Here is a 27,318-nt window from a genome sequence, read left to right on the forward strand (position 1 = left end):
TAAAAAAAAAAAATACAAAACCGTTTTATATTTTGTTAACGGGTAATTTTTCTCCTTCATTGATGCACGCTGATGAGGCTACACTGATGGGCAGTGATAAGGCAGCACTGATGGGCACTAATAGGCGGCACTGGTGGGCACTAATAGGTGGCACTGATGGGTGGCAGTGATGGGCACTGATGGGTGGCAGTGATGGGCACTGATGGGTGGCAGTGATGGGCACAGGTAGGCAACACTGGCAGCACTTCTAGGTGGCACTGATGAGGCACCACTGGTGGGCATTGATAGGTGGCACTAGTGGGCATTGATAGGTGGCACTGATGTACTTGTGGGCACTGATCTGTGGGCACATATGAGGCGGCTTCGCCTCTCCCTGCATGGGACCGATGTCCCTTCAACAGGAGCCGGTAATCGGCTTTTTTTTTCTCTTCACGTTGCCAGCGTGAGAAGAAAAATTGTCTGACAGCTGATCACGTGGTAAGGGGTCGGGATCGACCCCCTTACTCCGATCTGTGATCACCCAAGTCTCAATGAATCAGGCAATCACAGTGCGCGCCGCGTGCACCCTGCAGGGGGGCGCACCCAGCTTGCTAAGGGGAGGACGTCTAGTGACGCCCTCCCGGCAAAGCAGATCCGTGCTGTAGCCGTCATTTGGCTATAGCTCGGATCTGAAGAAATTAAAATTTGAAATTACTACGTAATAAAATGTTGTAAACTACCTGAATTTGACCTGTTATTGGGATCTACCAACATCTATATAGCAGAGTGTGAGATGAAGAAGCTGTACAAGGAGCCAATCAGTTCATGTGCTGACAAGAAGCATGCTGAGTGGAAGAGAAGGCCAATTGACTGAAAACTTAGCTCATCATTGTGTTGCTTCTCCTTTCACTGTTCATTCAAAATTCAGGTCCGGACCCGAAAAGCCTGGGCTCAAAGGACATCTAGTGGAGGAAAAAAGAAATGCTGGAGAAATATTTGAATTTTAGTTGACTATTGCAGCAAAAGCGGATTTTATTAGTTTTATCTTTTTCATGGGTTTATTTCTGATTTAAAATATATCTGAGAGAACCTGCTATGATTTAAACATGTCCTACTTTTTTTTTTTTTTTTTTTTTTTTTTTTTTTTTTGCAGCAGGTACGAGCACCAGGCGCTCTCCAATGCCTCTGATTGTGCAGTTTGTCATAAGACAGATGTTTTAACTGGCACCTCTATGCAGCTCTAAGCAGCACACCACACAGCAGTGCATAGGTGTGAACCCTGCTTTATAAAAAGCTGTAGGTGCATTTAAATGTTGTCTGCAGGGTACTGCCTCTACGCAAAGCACATAATTATACAAAATGCACGAGCTCTTCCATTGCATCAGGTAAAAAAGAGAAAAAGGTGGGAGTACATCTGAGCAATTTATAATCCCAGTGCTGGGATTGTATGTATATAGAACAGATGGAGACAATCGATGGCTCTACCTGTATATCGATTGGCAGAGCTGAGCTGACAGATTTGTGCCGCATTTTGCAGTAAGTGCAATAATACATCCATGTCCAACCCGTTAAAAATCTGGTACTGGCTCACCCCCCCCCCCCCATTATTATTATTATTGTGTGTGTGTGTGTGTGTGTGTGTGTGTGTGTGTGTGTGTGTATGTATATGTTTAAAGTATTTTATTTTAACCACACACATGTGATTGAGACGTGCACAAGTTGTCTGTTCAGACTTCCACCCATCCTCAGATTAGAATTCTCTAGCAGAGCTGCCTGTGGTCCTTCTAGGTGTACTGTGTATAGTAAAGTCTTGTTATTACCTGTCCCACATCTATTAAGCACAGTATACCCTTGCCCACTGTCTGCAATTCTTCATGCATCAACAAGCAGCAATGAAGGGTGTCTAAACCCTGCTGGGATGTTGGAGGAAGCCAAACAAAGCACGGCTTCCTGGCAGGTGCTGTCAGAAGTAATTGAGCAGAGAGAAGCTAAGATCTATGACCAGAAACATATCGTTTCTGGCTGACATTTGTTTTTCAGTCATGATTGTTCGGAAAGCTTTTTATTTATTTCCCATATTTACATAATGCTAATAATATACTTTTTGGTCTCGTGTGATCAGAAGTCATACACTTTTACTGTAAACCTCCTGAGGTCAATATAGTCAGAAGCCACTTTAAGCTGAGCCTTAGGCACAAAAATGTTCATTTACAGTGCCTTAAAAAGTATTCATAACCCTTGACATTTTCCACATTTTGTCATGTTACAACCTAAAATGTAAATGTATTTTATTGGGATTTATTGTGATAGACCAACACCAAGTGACACATGATTGTCACGTGGAAGGAAAATAATAAATGGTTTTTCAAAATTGTTTACAAATAAATATGTGAAAAGTGTGGCATGCATTTGTATTCAGCCCCCTTTACTCTGATACCCCTAACTAAAATATAGTGGAACCGATTGCCTCTAGGAGTCACCTAATTAATAAATAGGGTCCATCTGTGTGTAATTGAATCTCAATATAAATACAGCTGTTCTGTAAAGCCTTCATACGTTTGTTAGAAAACCTTAGTGAACAAATTGCGTCATGAAGGCCAAGGAACACACCAGACAGGTCAGGGATAAATTTGTGGAGAAGTTTAAAGCGGGGTTAAGGTATTAAAAATATCCCAAGCTTTGAATATCTAACGGAGTACTGTTCAATCCATCATCCTAAAATGGAAAGAGTATGTCACAACTGCAAACCTACCAAGACATGGCCGTCCAACTAAATTGACAGGCCAGGCCAGGAGAGCATTAATCAGAGAAGCAGCCAAGAGGCCCATTGTAACTCTGGAGGAGCTGTAGAGATCCACAGCTCAGGTGGGAGAATCTGTCCACAGGACAACTATTAGTCGTGCACTCCACAAATCTGGCTGTTATGGAAGAGTGGCAAGAAGAAAGCCATTGTTTAAAGAAAACCATAAGAAGTCCTGTTTGCAGGAAGCCATGTGAAGGACACCACAAACACGTGTCTGGTCAGATGAGACCAAATTTTAACTTTTTGGCCTAAAAGCAAAATGCTATGTATGGTGGAAAACTAACACTGCATATCACCTTGAACACACCATCCCCATCCTGAAACCTGGTGGTAGCAGTATCATGTTGTGGGGATGCTTTTCTTCAGCAGGGACAGGGGAGCTGGTCAGAGTTGACAGGAAGATGGATGGAGCCAAATACAGGGCAGTCTTAGAAGAAAACCTGTAATGCCGTGTACACACGACTGGACTTTTCGAGGGACTAGGTCCGGCGGTCTTTCCGACGGAGTTTCAGTGGAGTTCCAACGGACTTTCCGAATGAACGGACTTGGCCACACACAATCGCACCAAAGTCCGGTTTTTGTTCATCGGACTAGCATATACACGAAGGGATTGCTCGGTCCGGCGGAAAAATTTAAAACGTGTTCTATTTCTAAAGTCCGCCGGATTTTTGGCAAGCAAAGGTCCGATGGAGCCCACACAAGATCGAATTGTCCGACGGACTCGTTCTGTCGGACCTTTGCTGTCAAAAAGTCCAGTCGTGTGTACGCGGCATTAGAGTCAAGACTTGAGACTGGGGCCTGGGGACTGGGGTTCAACCTTAAACAGGATAATGACCCTAAACATACAGCCGGAGCTACAATGGAATGGTTTAGATCAAAGCATATTCATGTGTTAGAATGGCCCATTCAAAATCCAGACCTAAATCCAATTGAGAATATGTGGCAGGACTTGAAAATTGCTGTTCACAGATGCTCTCCATACAGTCTGCCAGAGCTTGAGCTATTTTGCAAAGAAGAACAGGCAAAAATGGTATAGAGTTAGACTTACCCAAAAGACTTACAGCTGTAATTGCAGCAAAATGCGATTCTACAAAGTATTCACTCGGAGGGGCTGAATACAATATTTACATATTTATTAGTGAAACATTTTGAAAAGCATTTATTATTTTCCTTCCACTTCACAATTATGTGCCACTTTGTGTTGGCCTATCACATAAAATCCCAATAAAGTTCCTCTTATGCTTTTATTTGTAACATGACAAAATGTGGAACATTTCAATGGGGTATGAATACTTTTTCAAGGCACGTAAATATATTCTACAATATCCACAAAGGATATACATTTGCTTTCTGTGCAATAAATGCCTTTGCAAACTCCGATATTACAATGTAAAAGGGATGTCCTCACTGATCTGTACACCTGCAGAGAAGAAAAAAAGCATCCAATGACTTTGATCTGAGTTCATATGAAGTAACGAGAGAACAAAAACATTTGGAGAGCTCGCTGGCTCAAGTAACATTTCAGCTCCTTTTGTTTTATCAGACAAGTCCGATAAGTTTTTTTGAGACATGTGGCACTCACTGAGAGAATTTTGGCCAGTTCATCAGGAACCAAATGAAAGTTGGTCAATGTGTGGCCAGTTTTAGACAATGACAACTGAAAATGCACTTGGAAGTTTAGACACGCTAAATATGAGGGGTAGATCTGAAAAGAGTGGAAGCTCTGCTGATTTTATCATCCAATCATGTGCAAGCTAAAATGCTGTTTTTTATTTTTATTGCATGCCCCTCTCGGATCTACAGCGACTTTACTTCCAAGTGCACTTTCAGTGCACAGTGGATTTTCCTTTAGTAAATAACCCCCCAATGTTTTGTACCTGTGCAGGCACCTGCTATCTATCTGCTTGCATACTGGGGGCAGGAGAGCTAAGTGCAAGGGCTGGCACAGACAGGAATTTATATTTCCAGGAACTGGTCATTATTCTATAAATGTTACATGGTCATAAAATGGGGGATTTCTACAGTTGCAAGTTTTTTTACATTGAAAAAGTTAGGTCTGGTGACAGGGTCTCTTTAACCTGAATGGCAAAATAGCCTCCAGTAGAGATGCAACTTAAAGAGGAAGTAAACCCTTCCAAACAACTTGGACCTACAGGTAAGCCTAGATTAAGGCTTACCTGTAGGTCCAAGCAATATCTCCTAAACCTATATGGTTTAGGAGATATTTGCCCGAAAATGGGCACCGCTGTCTACGGCGCATGCGCCGTAGACAGCGGCGCGCAGGCGCACTAAATGCGGCAAATCCATGAATGGATTTGCCAAATTTGTCGACTCCCGTGCGCATGCGCGGGAGTGACGTCATCGCGGCTTCGCCGAGTGGCAGCTGCGAGACGCGACTCCCGTGCGCATGCGCGGGAGTGACGTCATCGCGGCTTCGCCGCTGTGATTCGTCGGAGCTGCGAGACGCCACCAGCAACATGGATGCGGCGGACTACAGGGATCAGCGGCGACTTCGCTGGCTCCTGTGTCAGGTAAGTGACACATAATGAGCTACTATGCGATGCATAGTAGTCCATTATGCTTTACCTTTGCAGGGAAAAAAAGAGGAAGTAAACCCATCAGGGTTTACTTCCTCTTTAATGATACTAATAATCTTGGGAAATGTTTCTGCTGTGATTCACTAGTATTGTGGTTTATATATATATATATATATATATATATATATATATATATATATATATATATATATATATATATATATATATATATATATATATATATTACACAGTGCCTTGCGAAAGTATTCTGTCCCCTTGAACTTTTCAACCTTTTGCCACATTTCAGGCTTCAAACATAAAGATATAAAATTTTAATTTTTTGTGAAGAATCACCAACAAGTGGGACACAATTGTGAAGTGGAACGAAATCTATTGGATAATTTAAACTTTTTTAGCAAATAAAAAACTGAAAAGTTTATTCGGCCCCTTTACTTTCAGTGCAGCAAACTCACTCCAGAAGTTCAGCGAGGATCTCTGAATGATCCAATGTTGTCCTAAATGACTGATGGTGATAAATAGAATCCACCTGTGTGTAATCAAGTCTCTGTATAAATGCACCTGCTCTGTGATAGTCTCAGGGTTCTGTTGAAAGCGCAGAGAGCATCATGAAGACCAAGGAACACACCAGGCAGGTCTGTAATACTGTTGTGGAGAAGTTTAAAGCCTGAATTTGGATACAAAAAGATTTCCCAAGCTTTAAACATCCCAAGGAGCACTGTGCAAGCGATCATTTTGAAATGGAAGGAGTATCAGACCACTGCAAATCTACCAAGACCTGGCCATCCCTCTAAACTTTAAGCTCAGACAAGGAGAAGACTGATCAGAGATGCAGCCAAGAGGCCCATGATCACTCTGGATGAACTGCAGAGAACTACAGCTGAGGTGGGAGAGTCTGTCCATAGGACAACAATCAGTCGTACACTGCACAAATCTGGCCTTTATGGAAGAGTGGCAAGAAGAAAGCCATTTCTCAAAGATATCCATAAAAAGTCTCGTCTAAAGTTTGCCACAAGCCACCTGGGAGACACACCAAACATGTGGAAGAAGGTGCTCTGGTCAGATGAAACCAAAATCAAACTTTTTGCCCACAATGCAAAACGATATGTTTGGCGTAAAAGCAACACAGCTCATCGCCCTCAACACACCATCCCCACTGTCAAACATGGTGGTGGCAGCATCATGGTTTGGGCCTGCTTTTCTTCAGCAGGGACAGGGAAGATGGTTAAAATTGAGGGGAAGATGGATGCAGCCAAATACAGGACCATTCTGGATGAAAACCTGTTGGAGTCTGCAAAAGACCTGAAACTGGGATGGAGATTTATCTTCCAACAAGACAATGATCCCAAACATACAGCAAAATCTACAAAGGAATGGTTCACAAATAAACGTATCCAGGTGTTAGAATGGCCAAGTCAAAGTCCAGACCTGAATCCAATCGAGAATCTGTGGAAAGAGCTGAAAACTGCTGTTCACAAACGCTCTCCATCCAACCTCACTGAGCTCGAGCTGTTTTGCAAGGAAGAATGGGCAAGAATTTCAGTCTCTCGATGTGCAAAACTGATAGAGACATACCACAAGCGACTTGCAGCTGTAATTGCAGCAAAAGGTGGCTCTACAAAGTATTAATGCAAGGGGGCCGAATAATTTTGCACGCCCCACTTTTCATTTTTTTTATTAGTTAAAAAAGTTTCAAAAATCCAATAGATTTCGTTCCACTTCACAATTGTGTCCCACTTGTTGGCGATTCTTCACAAAAAATAAAAATTTTATATCTTTATGTTTGAAGCCTGAAATGTGGCAAAAGGTTGAAAAGTTCAAGGGGGCTGAATACTTTTGCAAGGCACTGTATGTATATGTATATATATATATGTATATAATATATGTATATGTATAATATATATATATATATATATATATATATATATATATATATATATATATATATATATATATATAATATATAAATAGTACATCCACAGTAACTTGCTTCCTTACAGTGATTGTAAAGGCGTATATATATATATATATATATATATATATATATATATATATATATATATATATATATATATATATATATATATATATATATATATATTTTTTTTTTTTTTTTTTTCAAATAACAAACGTCATACTTCCTTGTTCTGTGCAATGGTTTTGCACTGAGCAGCCCCAGTCCTCTTCTTGGGTCCCTCGCTGGAACTCCTGAACCCTCCCTCCTACCATGTGCCTCCACCACAAGCTGTTTGCTATGGGGCACCTGAACAGGCTGGCTCCTGAGTCGCTGTTCTTTGTGTTCATTCACACACAGCCGTAGCTTGGCCCCATCCTCCACTCACTGGTTGTGATTGACAGTAGCAAGAGTCAATGGCTCCAGCTGTTGTCTCAGTCAATGAGGAGGGAGAGACCCAGGACAGCCGAGGCTCTTGTGCACATTGCTGGATCGAGATGGGCTGGGGGGCATGGAATGCATGAAGCTAAAAAAACTTGAGCCTTTACAACCACTTTAAAGGAGAAGTATAGCCAAAGATTTCTTGGCTACACTTCTATGGATCACAGGAGTGCAGTTCGTTCTGCACCCCTGTGACCCATTTTCAGCCAACAGCAGGCTAAAGCCTGCTGTCGGCTGACATCATAGACCCAGTCATAAAGCTGCTGAGAGCTTGAGCCAGCTACTCCCACCTACGTCACAGCACAGCACTTCAGTGAGCACTGGAGGGGGCAGAGGAGAGCCATTGACTGAATCACCAGCTCTCTGCTGGCTGAGAAATGAGTGATCAGCAGTGTTTGATCGCTCAGTTCTCTGTCTTAGAGACGGCAGCGGACAGCTGCACATGCAATCAGTGCTACAGCCATCTAAGTGAGTATGTGTTTATTTTGGATTTTTTTTTTTTTTGTTAAATGCCATACTTCTAGTTTAAAGCGATGTTCCGCCTGGGGAAAATAAAATTAAAAGTCAGCAGCTACAAATACTGACTTAATATAGACACTTACCTGCCCAGGGAGCCCGCGATATCGGCACCCCAGCCCATTTTCGGATGGACTGTCGGGTGCTGCCGCCGCAATTCATTGTAAGGGAAACCCCCATCCTATGTGAATGAGTATGGGGTACGATGTACCCCTACCCATTCAACTGGGGAACAAAGTGTGAATAAAAAAAACACAACACACGTTTTTTAAAATGTTTTATTAGCCAGCTCCGGTAGTCTTCTTCTGCCTTGATGGGGTCTTCTCGCCGGACTCCTCTGCTATCTCCTGCTCTTTTACTAGCAGAGGAGTCTGGCTTTCTCCTTCGTCGTCGCTGCCATCCAGGGGTCTTCTTCCGACTTCTTCCGCAGGGACCCCCTTCCCCAAAGCACCCCCCCATGTTGAGGGCGCGCTGCCTGGTACGGCTCAGGAGGGGGGGGGCACTTGCTTGTCACCACCCCTTTTCCTGACCGGCTGGGCTGCGAGCTTGGATAAGGGTCTGCTATGGACTTTGGGGGGGGCCCTTTAAATCCATACCAGGTGATGGGGCTCGAGAGGTGTCAATCTAGCCGATGGAGGCGGTGACATTGACTTCCTTCGCTAATTCCGTCTACCTGGAGCCACGTTCAACATGAACGGACTTTTCTCCGTGTGTGGGCAAGTCCGTTCATTTCAAAAGTCCGGTGGACTAGCACACAGAGGGGCGGATTGTCCGCCGGACTGTCAAAAAGTCAAAACTTCTTTCTAAGCCCACTGGACTTTTGGGAACAAAGTCCGCCGGATAATCTGATCGTGTGTACGCGGCATCAGTGTCACTTTTCTCTGCTACTTTGTTCTTCTGCTATCAGAATTAATCACTTCTGATTTCTGAAGTTTTCCTGACACCAAGAGAAAAAAGGTGATGGGGAGGGAGCTCCAGTAGATTAACAGACTCAGCTCTGCTCCTGTATGGAGGGAGGTGTGTCCCTTCCCTCCAATCAGCTCTCAGAGCTCTCCTCCGTGAACTCTGCAGAGTGTCATTTCAGCTCTCCGCCCCCTTTTTTCTGAACTCTCAGATAAGCTTTACGATTCAGCACTTTGAAAGGATGCAGAGAAGAGAAGACAGCAGATAGACAGGTACAACTTATGTAGGAGAATTTGTTTTATTTTATCTCTGTCAATCACCTTAAGGCTAGTCCAATCTCTGGGTATATGTAAGGGTTTACAACCACTTTAAATACTTTTTTCGCTGGTTTTTCTATGCCGTTACATGACCACAGAGCTCCGTCTCCTCTGTGTGATGTGCAGATGGTGGGAGGCAACTCTTTCCCCCGCCAATAAGTGGCACAGAGCAGTGGATGTCGCTACTTGATGGAACAAAGCCCCATTGTCGGCCCTGATCGTTACACAGAGGTGCCGGGGCTTTGCAGTCATGTGACCACTTAGAATAATGAAGGTAAAATTATATTTAAAGTGGTTGTAAACTTTTTTTTTTTTGTATTAAAATGACAAACAAAAGATAGGCACTACTTCTGTGAACCTTGCAATTTGAAACTTAAGATCAAAAATAATCCATTAAACAAGCCCCATCAATGTGATGAATAAACTTCAAAGAAAAACTCCTTTCACTGTGCAGAAAACAAGGTGCCTTTCATATTTCTCTCCATATAGTGCTCCACCAAAACATGTGCAAGAAATGCACACTCCCCAACTATCAATCTGTAACACGCCCGATAATCATAATCCAGCCTTTGTTCTATTCAGCAATTTTCAATGGATGTCACTCAGAAATTGCCCAGTTCAACTATCCAAGAATCTCTCTCCCATACACTTTCAAAATGGGAACCCAAAAGAAATATACCAGATCATAGTCTAGTATCTTTATTATAAGTAAATGGCAGTAAAAACAGCTAAGTGCGTTCTTACATAAGGTGGTAGAGTTAGTACCAACATAAACAGCAGTGTGTTGTTTCTCTGACTGGTGTGCGTTCCAGCAGCCGAAAGTGTACTCGCAGAGAAAGCAGAAGTGATGTTGGCTATGGCAAGCATGCGACCTCAATGTAGTTTGCGGAATTTGAGCCATCAGGAAGCTCCTGGAGTTGGTGGTTTTGCACAGAGCAGCCTCGATGCTTCTCATTCTGGGGTCCCCTGCTGACACTCCAGGGTCCTCCCACGGAAATCCACTTTCCATGGGGGCACCCGTGTGGGCTTGCTTCCGAGTCCCGCTGCTGCGTCCATTGACATAGACAGTGGGACTCGACCCTGCTCCTGTGTCACAGGATTTGATTGACAGCAGCGGAAGCCAATGGCTCTTGCTGCTATCAAGCTGTCCAATGAGGAGAGAGACGGACAGCGGCCGAAGCCGCTGCACTCATGCACATCGCTGGATCAAATCAGGTAAGAGAAAGTGGGGTCTGGGGAAAGATGGTTTTTCACTTTAATACATAGAATGCACTTTAAACCACTTTAAATTGATATTTATGGAAATATGTAAGTGATGCAATAGAGAGCAGTAATGTTCTCTGTGCGCTCCCAAACCTTTCCTCTTCACTCGTACTTCTTTTTGGAATGAGCAGTGCAGGTTAGTTGCGCTTATGTGCTTTACTCACACACGCTACAAATCCATAGTCCATTTCGGGAGTGAGCAAGAAAGGGTAGCTACATTCCTGCATATAGTGAGGCCATAGAGAATGAACATAGCCAGCCTCTAACACAGGAAGTCAGATCACAGCAGCAACATAAAAATTGGAGATTTGGAGGAGGCTGAGCAATAGAAGGTACTTTTTTAGCATTAAAGTTTCACTAAACCCACATCATAAAAACTATCAAATGGTGTATTACATTTTCATACTCACTCGGTCACTATGAGATTTGTTTCCTGTATTTTGCAAAAAAACCTGGTTGATCTTGCTACTCTCTATTTGCACCTTCTATCCATGTCCCCAATGCAGCTTGCAGAGCAGTGTTGGCATCTCTGCACATGCTCAGTTTTCAGTGAATTTCTATGCTGAGCATTTCCTCCCTATCACATCTGAGCAGCCCATGTGACTATAGAGTTACACATGTGGGGGTATACATAGTGGTAAATGATGGCCCACTCCCTCCCTCCTCCATCATGCCCTCAACCAGCTAATCCACAATGGGAGGCTTCACCTTTTTCTTATTCTAAGACACAGGCTGGAGGGGCGAGACTCACAGAAATCTTTCCACCCCATGTTATTACCAAAAAAAAAATACAGATTTGATTTCAAATCATATGTGTATGACAATTTAAAACGGTTTATTGGTATTTTATTTTTACTCTGTATTCCAAAGCCTTTTTTTTTTTTTTTAAACACATCCCGTCTGGCCTATAGCAGAATGACTGGGTGTCATATGACGTCCAACAGGCTAAGCCAAAGAGCGGCAATCAGTGGTGCGGTTTGTTGCTCTGACACACTGCATCTCCAATCTTGGTAAAGAGCCTATCATGTAGGCTCTTTGGTCACACCTGATCACGTGGTAATCACAGCGGTACCCAGGAAGTGCTGGTAATCGACTTTCCTCAGTTCGCGCTGACAAGACCCAGGCAGAGGAGAGCCATTCAGTGCCTCTCCTGACGGAAGGTCTGTGCTGATAATCAGCTCAGCCCCCATCAGAGGTTCCCACCACAGATGCCAATCAGTGCCCATCAGGTGCCAATCGGTGCTCATCACAATTGCCAATTAGTAATGCCTTTAATGCCTGTCAATGCCTCCTCATCAATGCTGCCTATCCGTGCTGCATATTTGTCCCTCTTCATTAGTGCCCATCAGTGAATGAGAAAACGCACTTATTTAAAAAAAAATTATAACAGAAACAAAGGAAAACTATTTATTTATTTTTTAAATGTTGATCCTTTTTACTTTTTTTGCAAAAAATATAAAACACAGAGGTGATCAAATACCACCAACAGAAAGCTCTATTTGTGGGGAAAAAATTATAAAAATGTAATATGGGTGCAATATAGCATGACCACACAATTGTCATTCAAAATGTTACAGCGCTGAAAGCTGAAAATCGGTCTGAGCAGGAAGGGGGTAAAAGTGCCCAGTATTGGAGTGGTTAAACATGTGACCAGCAGCAGTGGACTGGAAGCTCCTCCTGCCACTATTTCCCTGCAGACATGCTGGGAAAGAGCTGGTTCATGTGGCAGCTGTGTATCGATTAGGAAAAAGGTACTTTTATTAAAATAATTACAGTGCCACATACAGTATCATCCACATACAGAAAGAGAAGGGATCATGTAAATTAAATAGTGTGTGTTTAGTACCACTTTAGAAATACTGCATATACGTAAATCGTTTTTTTTTTTGTATTTTTTTTTCCTTTCTAAACTCGAGTTTAGTGTCACTAACTTATAAAGTTCTAATAGCATAAATCCTTGGCACCAACCAAAAGTAAATATTCTGCCTCTTGGCAACCAAGCCTTGGTGGCGGCCGCATATTTGCGTCCAATTGATCTGTCCTGAGAGCGCGTGCCCTGCGCACTCCCGACACAGTTACCGGCAGCTAGGATTGCACCGATACTAGTATCGGTGCCGCTACCGAGTATTGGCACGAGTATCGGTACTCCTGCAAATGCACCGATACTTTCAGGCTCAGTTCTTTGAGCTGTCAGTGGGTCTCCCCTGTTGATAGCTAAAGTGTTAAAGAAGTCGGTAATTGGAGCTGTCAAAAAAAAAGCAACAGGCAATGTTTATTAACAACATTGATCAGCCTCTGAAACACTAAAATAAAAAGAAACATTGTTTCTTTTTGAATCTTTCTGTTTTTTCATCTGCAGATCAAAGGGGTGAACAAATGTTCCTCTGTTTAACCCCTCATTAACTCTCAATTTACTCTAATCGGCCTTAATTAACTCCCTATTCTCTTCCATTTAATTATTTTCCTGCTTTCTTTTTTTTTTTTTTTTTTTTTTTGTTCATGTGTATTTTATAAACAGTAAGCAATTAAAACTTTTTTTTGTTTGCTTTGTTAATGAATATTTTACACACACACACATATATAACATATATTTACACATTTCACATTGAAAAAGCACAAAATGTAAAAAAAAAAAAAAATCTATTTATTTAATTCGTAAATAACTTTTCAATGATTTATACCATTGCTGACAGCTGAAGTGAAAACAAAACAATTGCGTTATGTATCGGTAATTGGTATCGGTGAGTACTGAAAAAAAAAAAAAATGGTATCGGTGCATTCCTATCAGCGGCTAACTGAAAGCTCACGTTCACATCTTGCGATTGGGAGCTTTCCAATCATGTGACAGCCAAACTCAGCTTTTACATGACGATAAGCCCCACCCCACCTCCCGGCATTCTAAACCCCTAAAGGATCGGCAGGGGATGGCTCTAAGGGGTTAAAAGAAAGTTCATAGAGATTTACAATATAGTATAGTTAACAATCACACGTAAATACCATGTAACACAAACAAGTTTGGTCATCTTCGCTTCTGAGGATAAAAATAGGTACAACCGAGCAGTGATTTGATTTTTTACAGCAGGTAAAGGTTTACAACAGGTTTTTTTCAGACTCCTATTGTGTGTCATTCTTTGTTTTGTGTAGTCTGTGTACACATTTGGTGCATACATGTACAGTATATGTATAAGCAACAAGAACAAAAACTGTGCTTTAGTGACTGGAATGCTATATAACTTCTGCTTCCTTCCTATGAGGTATGGCTGGTTAAACAAACTCTTCATGCATGTGCACCTTAAACAATAAGCTACTCACGCTAGACCGTCTAGTTCATTCTAGTGTAAGGTGCTTTTATTCTGGCCACAAACGCTAAAATTGGCTTGACAGTAGGTAGCTTATAGCATAAAGCTGCTTTTTTTTTTTTTTTTTTTTTTTTTTTTTTTTTTTTTTTACAAAATCAGTGTAAATACTACTTTTACATGCTCCCACTTGGACCTGGAAAGGGCATTTTTCATGAAATTGTCCCTTTGCATGCAATGTTGACATGTGTATGCTTTGGTGACTTCCAATACATACTCCTTTTTGCTGTCCTTATTTTTGTAATATACGAATAGTCCTGGAAACCATTCCTTCCTTTGGAATACATGAGTTCAGTGGTGGCATATCCCATTTGTTCCTAAACAGCTGAGGCTAGATTTGGCCCCATGACCTTCTGATAGTCATTTCTGTTTTGTGGCAACTCATTAGCAGAGCTGTCCTCCTTTTTTTTTTTTTTTTTTTTTCTTTGCATTGTACGTGACAATTTCTGTAAACAGTGTGTTCATACATACTAACTATGAATAAAAAAAAAAAAAACAGACTGAGCTATGAAAAACGGAGACTATTAGCTCCATTTAATTAAATGGATGTATAGTAATTATGTTTTTTATTATTTGTTATTCGTTTAAAAGGATAAGTTCACCAAAAAAATAAAATAATAATAAATGCAAATTTTTTAAATTAAATTTTTTGTTATTTTTATTTATTTATTTTTCCTTAGAAGCCTGCAATGCTCAGCCGATTGCGGGTGCAATCTCAAACCCTTGGAAACTCTCAGCATAGCAGTCTGCCTGAACTTTATACAGGCAGGCAGTAACCTGAGGGCAGGAAGATCAATGAACTATAAGAGCGCTTACCAGTGCCCTCGCAGCTCATTGAAAACTACAAGACGTAAGGCTCCATTCTCAACTTGCACAACTCCAAAGTCTCATGATTTCCAGCGAGCTGGGAGCGTGACTTTGATGTGACTTTACACTCTCTGGCACATCAAAGTCACCAATGTGAACGGGTGGCATTAAAACAAATGGGCTGCAACTTGTCACAAGACTTTGCATCCATATTTCCATGACAAGTCGCACAAGTGTGAATGGAGCCTTACTCCACGTTTGAGAAAAAAAAATATAAAAACACTGAGCGACCAATGTATTGTACATCACAAGGATTTCTCCAAATTTTGTTGCAGATTCCTACCTGTTTCTATTCTTAAGACCCCTTTTACACTGAGGTGCTTTATAGGCGCTACAGCGCTAAAAATCACGCCTGCATAGTGCCTGTAGATTAAGGGTTACCTGTAGGTCCAAGAAATATCTCCTAAACCTACATGGTTTAGGAGATATTTGCTGAAAGACAGGCACCACTGTCTATGGCACATGCACCGTAGACAGCGGCGCGCAGGCGCACTGAGCGCGGCATCGTCAACGACGAAGATGCCGCGCGTGTCGGCTCCCGTGGGCATGCACGGGAGTGACGTCATCGCGGCTTCGCCGAATGACAGTGGCGGAGCAGCGAGACCCCACCGAGAAGATGGATGTGCCGGAGTACAGGGGACAGCGGTGACATCGCTGGCTCCTGTGTCAGGTAAGTGACACATAATGGACTACTATGCGATGCATAGTAGTCCATTATGCTTTGCCTTTGCAGGGAATGAAAGAGGAAGTAAACTCATCAGGGTTTACTTCCTCTTTAACGTCTGGTACAGCTAAGTGCTATAGTCATATGCCAGCCTATGCATAAAGCCTGCATGTAATGCCCTGTACACACGGCTGGACTTTCCGATGAAAATGTGCGATCGGATCGTGTTGTCGGAAAAAATTAATGTGTGTGGGCTCCATTGGACTTTTTCCGTGTTAAGTTTCGACAAACAGTTTGAGAGCTGGATCTAAAATTTTCTGACAACAAAATCCAATCGTTTAAATTCCGATTGTGTGTAGACAATTGTAGACAATTCCGACAGACAAAGTGCCACGCATGCTCAGAATAAATTACGAGATGAAAGCTATTGGCTACTGCCCTCTTTATAGTCACGTCGTACGTGGTTTATGTCGCCTCGTTTTGAACGATCGGATTTTCCGACAGCTTTATTCCACCGTGTGTATGCAAGACAAGTTTGGGCCAAAATCCATCGGAAAAAATCCGATGGATTTTGTCGTCGGAATGTCCAACCATGTGAACAGAGCATTACTCTATGTACAGTACTATAAACACAGATTGTAAAATGCACACAACAGGGGGCAGCACATTAACACATTGCAAAATTACTTGACTCGTCGCTGGCTTTGATTGACAGCACTGGGAGCCAATAGCTCCCGGTGCCCCAGCAAAGCCAGTGAGACCTGGTAGTGAGGAGAGAGAAGAGCTGTAGATGTGCACAGTGCTGGATCGAATGAGGGCTCAGGTAAGTATTGGGTGGGGGTGAGGGGCAACATTCGATGCCTTAACATTTTTTACCTTAGTGCAAGGACTGCATTAAGGTAAAAAAATGTTTAGGCTGTAGGATCACTGTAGCCCCCTTATCAAAACCGGATGTCAGACCATTTTGATTGGCAAAGCTTCAGCATTCTCTGATACTGCACATTCGTATTGGCCAATGATAAGGGGCCTATAGGAATGTGTGGGGTGTTGTGTTGGAGTTTTGGCTGTGCAAACAATCCAGAAATTACTGGTGACTGGAAATTTTGGGAAGCTGCTGCAGTAATTTTTCCCATGACAGATTCTTTTTAAATTCATGCTGCTCGTCTATAGCTTTAGGTTTGTACAATAATATGTATGCAGGGATGCATTTAGTTGCTGGTGTGCAAAAGCCCTAATAAAGAAAATAAATCATAATTCCGAAAAATGCATTTGCCATGCACACTGATTTGCATTTCTTTTCTTTGCTAGTTGCACCTCTTGGCAGTAGTATAAAATATTTCAGACTATCTAGACAATTACCATTGTGTATAACTGTAACAATAAGTTACGTTTTATTTTTTTCAGCAAATGTAAAAACAAAGTGATTATATGACAATTTTTTTTGTTTTGTTTTTTAGAGTGTTGGTGTTGACTCTTCACTTTGATCAGCTGATATGTGTTCATCCTAACTGCTTGACTGATAATGCATCATTAATGATAAAGTAGACAAGCAATGGAAGCACTGGAAGTGGATGATATCAGTCCAGCACTAGAGGTCACAGAGGATTTCTTCAACTCTTTTGAAAAACTAGAGCATGGTAATCATCAGTCTGAAGTCTTTGGAATTCATGAAGCTCCAGAACTGTTAGGAAATGACATATCCAGTAAAATCAAGCAAGAGGTTGATGGGCAAAATGCAAACACCTCAAAACGTAGCATTATTTGGGAGAGGTGTAAGAGCAGTCTCTTTGATGCCAAAGCAAAGAATGGGATCCATGCCAAAGAACATTTTTCATCAACTAGGAGAACATTTCCTGACATACCTTTGTTGGCAGGACAGGAAAAAGACTTCTCCGCTTATAACTTATTCAGTGCATGTCACCGTAGACGTGACAGACCTCAGTCAGTTAATGACACAGTGGGCCTCGCTGAAGACACTTCAAAATTTAGACCAGGTCACAACAGGTCACGGTCTGATGTCAGTCATATAGACTGGAACAATGTACGCAAGTCCGCACCTTTGCAACGCTCATCAAGCCAAGGGGTACACTTCACCAGAGACATTGAAGGAAATACTGGTATGGATCGCTCTTTTTTTTCTCTTTTTCTTTATCTATCTATCTATCTATCTATCTATCTATCTATCTATCTATCTATCTATCTATCTATCTATCTATCTATCTCTCTCTATCATATATATATATATATATATATATATATATATATATATATATATATATATATATATATATATAAACTGTGAAAAATGCTCTAAATGAACAGAAGAAAATAGAAATTCAAATCAATATTTGGTGTGACCACCCTTTGCCTTCAAAACAGCATAAATTTCTCTAGGTACACTTGCACACAGTTTTTGAAGGAACTCGGCAGGTAGGTTGTTCCAAACATAAGGGAGGACTAACCACAGATCTTCTGTGGGTGTGGGCTGCCTCGGATCCCTCTGCCTCTTCATGTAATCCCAGGCAGACTCCATGATGTTGAGATCAGGGCTCTGTGAGGGCCAAATCATCACTCCCAGGACTCCTTGTTCATCTGTATGCTGAAGATAATTTTTAATCACATTGGCTGTTTCTTTGGGGTCGTTGTAATGCATACTGTTAACAGGTTAAGAATCCTGTAAGTATGCTGGAAAGAAACTGAATCATATTTTATGACCATGATATTTTTTTATTTTTTTTAAGTTAAAGGGTTACTTTCCCTACTGCAGAAAACAATCTCTGCTGCCCCATATGGCTATAGCAGCGAAATGTGCTAAATCTACCACCCAGCCAGGGCTCCTTTTCAGTTGTTCCATTTCAGAATGTTCCTTTGGGCCCCACATGTAAGCTCAGCGGCTGCGACAGGAGTTGGCACACACTGCTCATGTGCAGTCCAAAAGGACCGGATGGTGCTGCCTCATGAAGCACTAGGGGTGCTGGTCCCAAAGGCTGCTCCTGAGTCCCCATTGGCAGTAGAAAGCTTCCTTTTCATGCAGTTTTGGAATACATTATATGAACTGAACCCCTTGCTGGAAGGTAGGGTTAGCGCACTATGGTGTTCTACCAATATGGGACAGCTTTGTGGAAGAAAGGTGAACTTACCCTTTAACCACTTGCCATCCAGCATGTATGTATGTGTAATATATATACATGTAGCACTAACCCCCAAAGGAGCTGCTGGTTAGATTTGGGCTTACCATTACCTTCTGTTCTCCTCGTTGTACGTCTAGGGGTTCCCCTGGTAGCTGGCCCAGTAACTTGAGAGACCGACAACAGATCCACTTGAATGGATTTTATTTGCAAAACGTAGACAATGAACAGTCTCTTAAATTGGGATCAGAGGGTTGGAAAGGAAGTTCAGGTACTCTTATGTCGCGTACACACGATCAGACTATCCAGAGGAAAATCCGCCCGTGTGTGGGCCCACACGGAGAAAAGTCCGTTCATTTTGAACGTGACTCCAGGTGGACAGGACTAGCGCAGGAAGTCAATGGAAGGGAAGCCCTACGCCAGAAAAAACGACTTTGGGGGGGACCATACCAGGTGACGGGGCTAGCGATGTGTCAATCTCGCCAATGGAGGCGGCGACATTGACGTCCTTCGCTAGTCCCGGCTACCTGGATCCGTGTTCAAAATGAACGGACTTTTCTCTGTGTGTGGGCAAGTCCGTTCATTTCAAAAGTCTGGCGGACTCCTGCCGGAAAAGTACGGTCATATGTGGGCAGGTCCGCTCGGAAAAGTCCGGCGGACCTCCGCTACAAAGTCCGGCGGATAGTCCGATCGTGTGTACACGGCATTAGTGTCAAAGTCAATTTTTTTTTTTTTAAAGAACTTGCTTACTTTGACTACATCCAGAGAATAGCCAATTCACAACTGGATGATCACTCCGGTTGGACAGTCCTTCTCTCACAAGGCCTAGCAGCCAACTAGGTGCTTACTCAAGAACAAGTCTCTGCCACAGACGTTGTTGTAGAACGTACCAGATAATGTCTCTGCCACAGACGTTGTTGTAGAACACGTAGGAAAACTAAGCTTGAAAACAATTGTAGGATACCTGGATCTTTCAGCCAGCTTGGCGATATTCACAAGACTGGATTCTCTCGGTTACTTCAGCCCTTCCAGGCTCTTACTAAGAAACCAACCTGTATGTGGCCTTCTTCTGAAGAGTCCTCCCCTGGAATGCTTGAAGTCACTGGGTCTCTCCCGAACTGGAGACGGCACCCAACCACCTCAGAATCCTTCTTTTAGTTTCCCTGCCTCGGGCTAGCCAGCCCCAAGACATTAAAGTCGAGTGGATCCGCACCTCAGGCCATAACCTTCCAGGGGGCTGGTCAGGAGGACCAGGACCATGAAGTCAGTACATCATTCTGGACCGGAACCCTGACCCACGTGACGTCCGCATCTTAAGTACCCTCTCCCAGAAAGCACAGCGAGAGCGCCCCTCCCACTGGGCGAGCTCAGAGAAAGAGTAACTTAAGCACCTAACTAGACCATGCAGCATGTGTACAGTGTACCAGTAACCAGTGCTAACTGCAAAGCAAGCAATCAATCATAGTGCTCAAACTATTTGGATTAAATAAATATGTTTAGCCATTGATATCATAAAGTGTAATGAAGTGATTTGTGCAAGTAGTACCTGCTGTTGCACAAATCACTTTATCATTCAACTATGATATCAATGGCATATTTACTTAATCCATATTGAGCACTATATTTGATTGGCTGCTTGCTTCTGCTTGGGCCTGGCACACACACGATCACACATGATGATGACTTGGACCCCTTTCACACTGAGCCGCCCCGGGGGTCAGTGGTAAAGCGGGTAAAATCTGCACGCAAATCGCCGCTGCAGCAGTGATTTGCCAGTGGTATTGCAGCGCTGCCCCATTCATTTCAATGGGTAGGAGCTGTGGAGGAGCAGTGTATTCATCGCTCCTACAGAGCTGCAAAGAAGCTGTTGGCAGGACTTTTTGTGACGCCCTGCCAGCGCAGCGCCCCAGTGTGAAAGCCTGAGTTTGCGACTGAGGCTTTTTTCAAGCGCTATGCAGGCGCTATTTCTAGTGCTGTAGCAATTTACCTACCGGCCCCCCATTCACACCTGAGACCTTGTAACACTAACAAGTCTCATGCCACCGGGGAGGGAAAAATGGCTAATTGGGCCTAATTTGGACATTTTCACTTAGGGGTGTACTCAATTTTGTACCCAGCAGTTTAGACATTAATGGCTGTGTGTTCCGTTATTTTGAGAGGACAGCAAATGTACAATGTTATACAACCTGTACACTCACTACTTTATATTGTAGCAAAGTGTCATTTCTTCAGTGTTGTCACATAAAGATATAATAAAAGATTTACAAAAATGTGAGGGGTGTACTCACTTTTGTGAGATACTGTATATATACATCCTGAACAGCAGGTGGATTTACTGTACCATGACTGCGTTGGCTGTCATTTTTGGCTGTCATTTAAAAGTGATCAAGCGGCTCTACAGCCAGCCAATTACTTTTACAGTGCTGAGAAACACCGCCACCGTACCCTCCGCTGTTCCTGGGCTATCCTGTTCCACCGGGTCGGCTGCCCAGAGAGGAGATGGAGGAATGTCCGTTTCCTGATCTGATCTGTGATGAATGAAGCTGGAAGTAAAGAGGATTCAAGGATTCTATCGCTTCCATTTTCAAAACTATCTTTTCCTGGCAGTTCCAGCCACTGATGTGATCAAACACATCTGTGTTTAAGTAGATGCTTTAAAGGGAATGGTAAATATCAGGGGTCCAATAGACCTCAGGTGTCTCCATAAAGAGTACCCGTCGCTGCCCAATGCTATCACAAGGCGTCTTGTTGAACCCTTATGATCGCAATAAAGCAAAGTGAAAAAAAAACTGTAAATTTTTTTTATATAACCGTTTCCATACCACGCGAATTCCAGCACTCCTCTTTTACATGTAAAAATCTAAATTTTTTTGCTAGAAAATTACTCCGAAACCCCAACCATTATATATATATATATATATATATATATATATATATATATATATATATATATATATATATATATATATATATATATATATATTTTTAGCAGAGACCCTAGGTCAGTGATGGCGAAGTGCATGAGTATCATGGGAAATGTAGTTCCAAAACATCTGGGGTGCCAAGGTTCGCCATCACTGCCCTAGGTTATAAAATGGCGGCCATTGAAATTTTTGGAGACATTTTTTTTTCATATATTAAAAAAATAAACACTAAAGTTAGCCCAATTCTTTTGTGTAATGTGAAAGATGATGTTACGCCATGTAACTAGATAACTCACATGTCACGCTTTAAAATGGCAAACACTCGTGGTATGGCGCTAAACATTGGTACTTAAAAATCCCCTTAGGCGATGGTTTAACATTTTTTAACGGTTTTAGGTTTAGAGATACAGAGGAGATCTTGGGCTAGAATTATTTCTTGCACTCTAACGTACTCGGTGATACCTCACATATGTGGTTTGAACGTCGTTTACATATACGGGCGCAACCTACATATCTGTTAATTTCTGCGTGCGAGGACGTGGGGACTGGGGAGCTTTAATTTTTTTTTAATACTTTTTTTTTTACACTTTTATTCCTATTAAAAGGAATGTAAACATCCCTTGTAATAGGAATAGTGCGTGACAGGTCCTCTTTTTATGGAGACCCCACATCTCTCCTCCAGGCTGGAAAGCTTGACATGAAAAAAAAACAATCTTAGGCTTTCCTGCTGAGTCCCCTACATTGTTTGTTTACTTCCGCCGGTCTGGACCTGACGTCATAACATTGTGCCCGGACCTACGAGAGTCAGAGATTGCCGGGGACCATCTGTCCCTTGGATTTCTCTATGACTTTCTTCCAGCGGTGGTGGATTTCTTCTCCGGCTCGATGGTTGCATGGGCAAGCCAGGAGAAGCACAGAACGGCGGCGGGGGGGACGTCCCACCGTCTGTAAGAATGATCAAGCGACTGAACAGCCACCAAGATTGTTCTTATGGTGTAGGGAATCGCCAGGTGAAGAAAATTATATTGGAATGATGCCTGCAAGGGCAGGCATCATTCAGATATCATTTTTTTCATATCGCCACTGAAAGCCGAGGACAACTTATGATGTTCAGCGGTATGGAAGTGGTTAAATAAAAATATTTAAATATTTAAAGCACCCGCAACCCCGTGCTCACACACAAATGCAAACAAGCATGTAGGTCTGACTTGCATAGGTAAATGGTGAATGCACCACACGTGAGGTATCTCTGCAAACATTGCAGTGAGAGCAATAGTTCATGTTACATCTAAACGGTTAACCTGTAAAGACTTTTAAAGTGTCATCTATGAAAAATGTTAGGTATTGTAGCCATTTTACGGGCATGCACAATTTTTAATCTTGACATGTTTGATATGGTCAAAACTCTAGCTATGAAGTCCCTGATTCAGCAACTAATGCACCAGAAAGTTGTAATATGGTTCCATCAGAATAGGAACATCTGAGTTTATACTACTCTACTGGTTTTCTGGTGGGGAAACGGATGGGGAAATTCCACCTTAATCTCAATCTAAAACTGCTGAACAAAACAGTACTATATGATCTTCTGTTCTTGGCAGAGTCATCTGCAGCCATCTGGAGAGTTAAGGCTGGATCTTAAACATTCAAAAGGGCTCTTCAACAATTTCTTCTTGTAGTATGGAATGGAGTGGTGGCTTCACTAGAGACCTTGGTGAAAGTACCCATCAAAGGAAAAAGATCACTATGGCTGTGAAGGAACCAATAAAATCTTTTGGTGGGTCTAGTTTGGTCCCTCCCAGTGGAAAAAGTTCTAACTAAGAATGCCTGGGGGTGTGGAGCCCACCTGGAAAACAATATAGCACAAGGCTACTGGTCAAAGAGCCAAGCAGAGAATTAATTAGATTGGAGGGAATTCAAGGCTGTAGGGGAGCTTTTGACAGACCATATTACATCCTTAATGTGCCAAAGGACTAATGTCTCTTTCACATTTTGTTAATATGTGCATTGTAACAAACTAAAGTGCATATGCTTTGATGTTCACTGACAAGGTGTGTTGCATGGCAATGAATGGTACTGCAAAACGCCAAACTTCATTTAGTGGGGTACCATGTGTTGTGGTATTGTGTGACCACATCATAGCTGTGAAACCAGCCTAAAATTTTACAGTGTAAAGCTGGCCATAGATGGATAGATCACATTTTGGCCAGTTCAGCAGGGACCAGCAAAATTGCGAAGTCTGGGAAAATATTTCAAACACGTAAGAACCTATGGGGAAATACTTCATTAAAGGGCCAGGTTTATTAGAAATTCTTGGATGATAGTATATTTATAGGTATCCCTATGATTAAAGTAACCCTATAATTACAGGTTTATAATTGCAAATAATATTAATATGATAATATAATATAAATAACATTTCCAGTGGCTTGTGTCTTGAAACAATGTGAGAATGCTGTTCCTTGGTCTCCGCAAGTATTCAGCACTGGGTACTGCTCTCAGTGTACACGGGGGTTCCTCTCGCTGGCTTATTCCACTTAGTATGATGGGGGAAATGAGCATTCAACTCATTCAGCCAGTTGACCACCTGCCATATCCAGTATCCAGGGCGCAGCATCACAGAGACTTTTTAAGCTATGGCCACCAGAAAGGTTGTGTTCATAAGTTTACATACCCTGGCAGAATTTATGATTTCTTGGCCATTTTTCAGAGAATATGAATGATAACACAAAATAATTTATTTCACTCATGGTTAGTGTTTGGCTGAAGCCATTTATTATCAATCAGCTGTATTTACTCTTTTTAAATCATAATGGCAACAGAAACTACCCAAATGACCCTGATCAAAAGTTTATATACCCTGGTGATTTAGGCCTGATAACATGCACACGGGCTGACACAAAGGGGTTTGAATGGCTATTAAAGGTAACCATCCTCACCTGTGATCTGTTTGCTTGTAATTAGTGTGTGTGTGTATAAAAGGTCAATGAGTTTTCAGGACTCCTTGCATCTTTCATCCAGTTTTTGCACTGACGTTTCTGAATTCTGGTTCATGGGGAAAGCAAAAGAATTGTCAAAGGATCTTCGGTATGGTTGCCTCCTTTTCTTCAAGCCAAACCCGAACACTTTAGTGTCATCATTTTTTTTTGGGGGGGGGGGGGGTATACGCTATAAGATTGTAAAAGACCTGGGACACTTTTGGTGGCCTGAAAGAGAGTAGTAATGTGGAGCATAGCTTGCCACAGCAAACAGTGCAAGTGGCTGAATTGTGAGTGTTCTGCATGAAATGCCGAGGTCAGGTATGTCCTGGGTAGAGGGCTAGTGCTAGCAGGGGGCTGGGGAGAGTTAGTTATGTGCTGGGGGGCAGTGGCAGCTGGTGCTCAAATTTTTTTGGGGGCGCAAACAAACTGAAAAATTCTGAAAAAAAAACATCAATGGGTCGCTGTGCCCCATCAAATGCAGCCACTGTGCGCCATCATATGCAGCCACTGTGCCCATCATATACAAACTACAGACCTAATATCAGCGCGTGACCCTGCTGCCCCACACCCCTCCCGCTCCTCCTCGTGTGTGTACAGAATGCAGGAGGAGGAGGGGAGGAGATTTGATACACTGACACTCTGCTCTGCTGAACCAAGCTGCTGTCAGAGAGCGGGGAGACATGTCACACTCAGTGCAGTCCATGTGAATGATGTGTCCGAGTCTGTGGTAGAAGTAAACCCGAACACATCATTCAAAAACTGGACTGTCTGGGAGAAAACCGTACAGGTGGCAACCCTAATCTGTGGGAAAACGTAGTTGAACAGTATGAAGCAGGAAACAGATATAAAAAGATATCCCAGGATATGAGAATGCCAATCAGCAGTGTTCAAACTCTAATCAAGAAGTGAAAAATGAGGGGTTCTGTTGAAACCAAACCACGGTCAGGTAGATCAACTAAAATTTCAGCCACAACTGCCAGGAAAATTGTTAGGGATGCAAAGAAAAACCCACAAATAACTTCAGGTGAAATACAGGACTCTGTATGAGCTGCATGGTTGAGTTGCCAGAAGAAAGCCATTGCTTTGCAAATGCCACAAAGTATCCCGCTTACAATACGCCAAACAGCACAGAGACAGGCCTCAAACCTTCTGGCACAAAGTGATTTGGAGTGATGAGACCAAAATTTAGCTTTTTCGCCACAACCACAAATGCTACATTTGGAGAAGAGTCAACAAGGCCTATGATGAAAGGTACAGAGGTGGATTGCTGTTTTGGGGATGTGTGAGCTACAAAGACACAAAAAATTTGGTAAAAATTGTTGCCAAGATGAATGCAGTATGTTCTCAAGAAATACTGGAGGAACATTTGCATTCATCAGCCAAGAAGCTGCGCATGGAACGTACTTGGACATTCCAACATGACAATGATCCAAAACACAAGGCCAAGTCGACCTGTCATTGGCTACAGCAGAATAAAGTGAAGGTTCTGGAGTGACCATCTCAGTCTCCTGACCTCAATATCACTGAGCCACTCTGGGAAGATCTCAGTCGTGCAGTTCGTGCAAGACAGCCCAAGAATTTACAGGAACTGGAGCTTTTTTGCCAAGAAGAATGGGCAGCTTTACCATCTGAGAAGATAAAGAGCCTCATTCACAAATACCACTAAAGACTTTAAGCTGTCATTGATGTTAAAGGGGAAAATGCACGGTATTAAGAATTGGGATATGTAAACTTTTGATCAGGGTCAGTTGGTTAGTTTCTGTTCTCATTTTGATTTAAAAAGAGTAAACACAGTTGATTGATAATAAATGGCTTCAGCCAAACGCTATCCATGAGTGAAAAAAGTTTTTTGTGTTCATTCATATTCGCTGAAAAAATCATAGATTTTGCCAGGGTATGTAAACTTATGAGCACAACTGTATATTGCCTACTCATTAAAGTTTGTATAAAGCCTAAACTTTTTAACTGTTTTTCAAAGGTTAGGATAGGCAAAAGACCCTATTGCTTGTGAATCTCCTGAACATAAACACAGGTTTAAAAATTTTACAGGGTCGCTGTTATCCACTTAGTTCAGGCTAGGCTCACAGCAGGGGACCGATGCATGCTGGTTCACAGTTTTCAGGCCCAATTTCAGCCTGAATTTTAGGCCGAATTCGGACCTGAAATGAACCAAAAGACGCACAATCCACCGGACCCTCTGCGGAGATGTATGAACCGGCTGTCAAAATCTCCTGCTATTGCAAATTGGATACAGGGATCTCCGCATCCAATTCGCAATGGTTTGAACCCAGCCTTAATGTAAAACCCAGTTGGCTGCAGGTACACTTTAGCCTAGGTTCACACTGATGCAATGCGAGAACCAGCGCGATTACAGCACTGGTTCCCGCATCGCATCTCTCCCACAGGCAGTTTACACTGCCTTCTGCGAACTCCTGTGGGTGTCATTACATTGTTAATGACACTCCCAGATTGGTTCACAAATTGCAGTGCCAACTGTGAGCTTGCACAGGAATCAGATCACATAGGTGAGAACACCCATACAATCCGATTCTAGTGTGGGTGGATAAACAAGTCCCTGCACTTTTTTCTGTGCGAATCTAATGCGAGTTCAGCCATACAAGTGTATGGCTGAACTCTCATCTCACAGACATCACATGTGATCAGCACTGC

At 42.4% G+C, this 27,318-nt stretch overlaps 1 protein-coding gene across 1 annotated transcript in view; it reads left to right on the forward strand.

The window, feature by feature from the left end:
- The window catches only part of PLEKHM3 (pleckstrin homology domain containing M3), a 291,262-nt gene that overhangs the window by 14,205 nt on the left and 249,739 nt on the right, over positions 1 to 27,318 (forward strand). Inside the window, exon 2 of the mRNA XM_077448491.1 lies at positions 17,076 to 17,735. Within this exon, the coding sequence (XP_077304617.1) occupies positions 17,171 to 17,735 (565 nt within the window). The 5' untranslated portion in view covers positions 17,076 to 17,170. The remainder of the gene's footprint in view (positions 1 to 17,075; positions 17,736 to 27,318) is intronic.

This window comes from Lithobates pipiens, unplaced genomic scaffold, assembly GCF_037356315.1.
Source record: "Lithobates pipiens isolate NorthernLeopardFrog02 unplaced genomic scaffold, aLitPip1_a1.2 Scaffold_22, whole genome shotgun sequence".
NCBI lineage: Eukaryota > Metazoa > Chordata > Amphibia > Anura > Ranidae > Lithobates > Lithobates pipiens.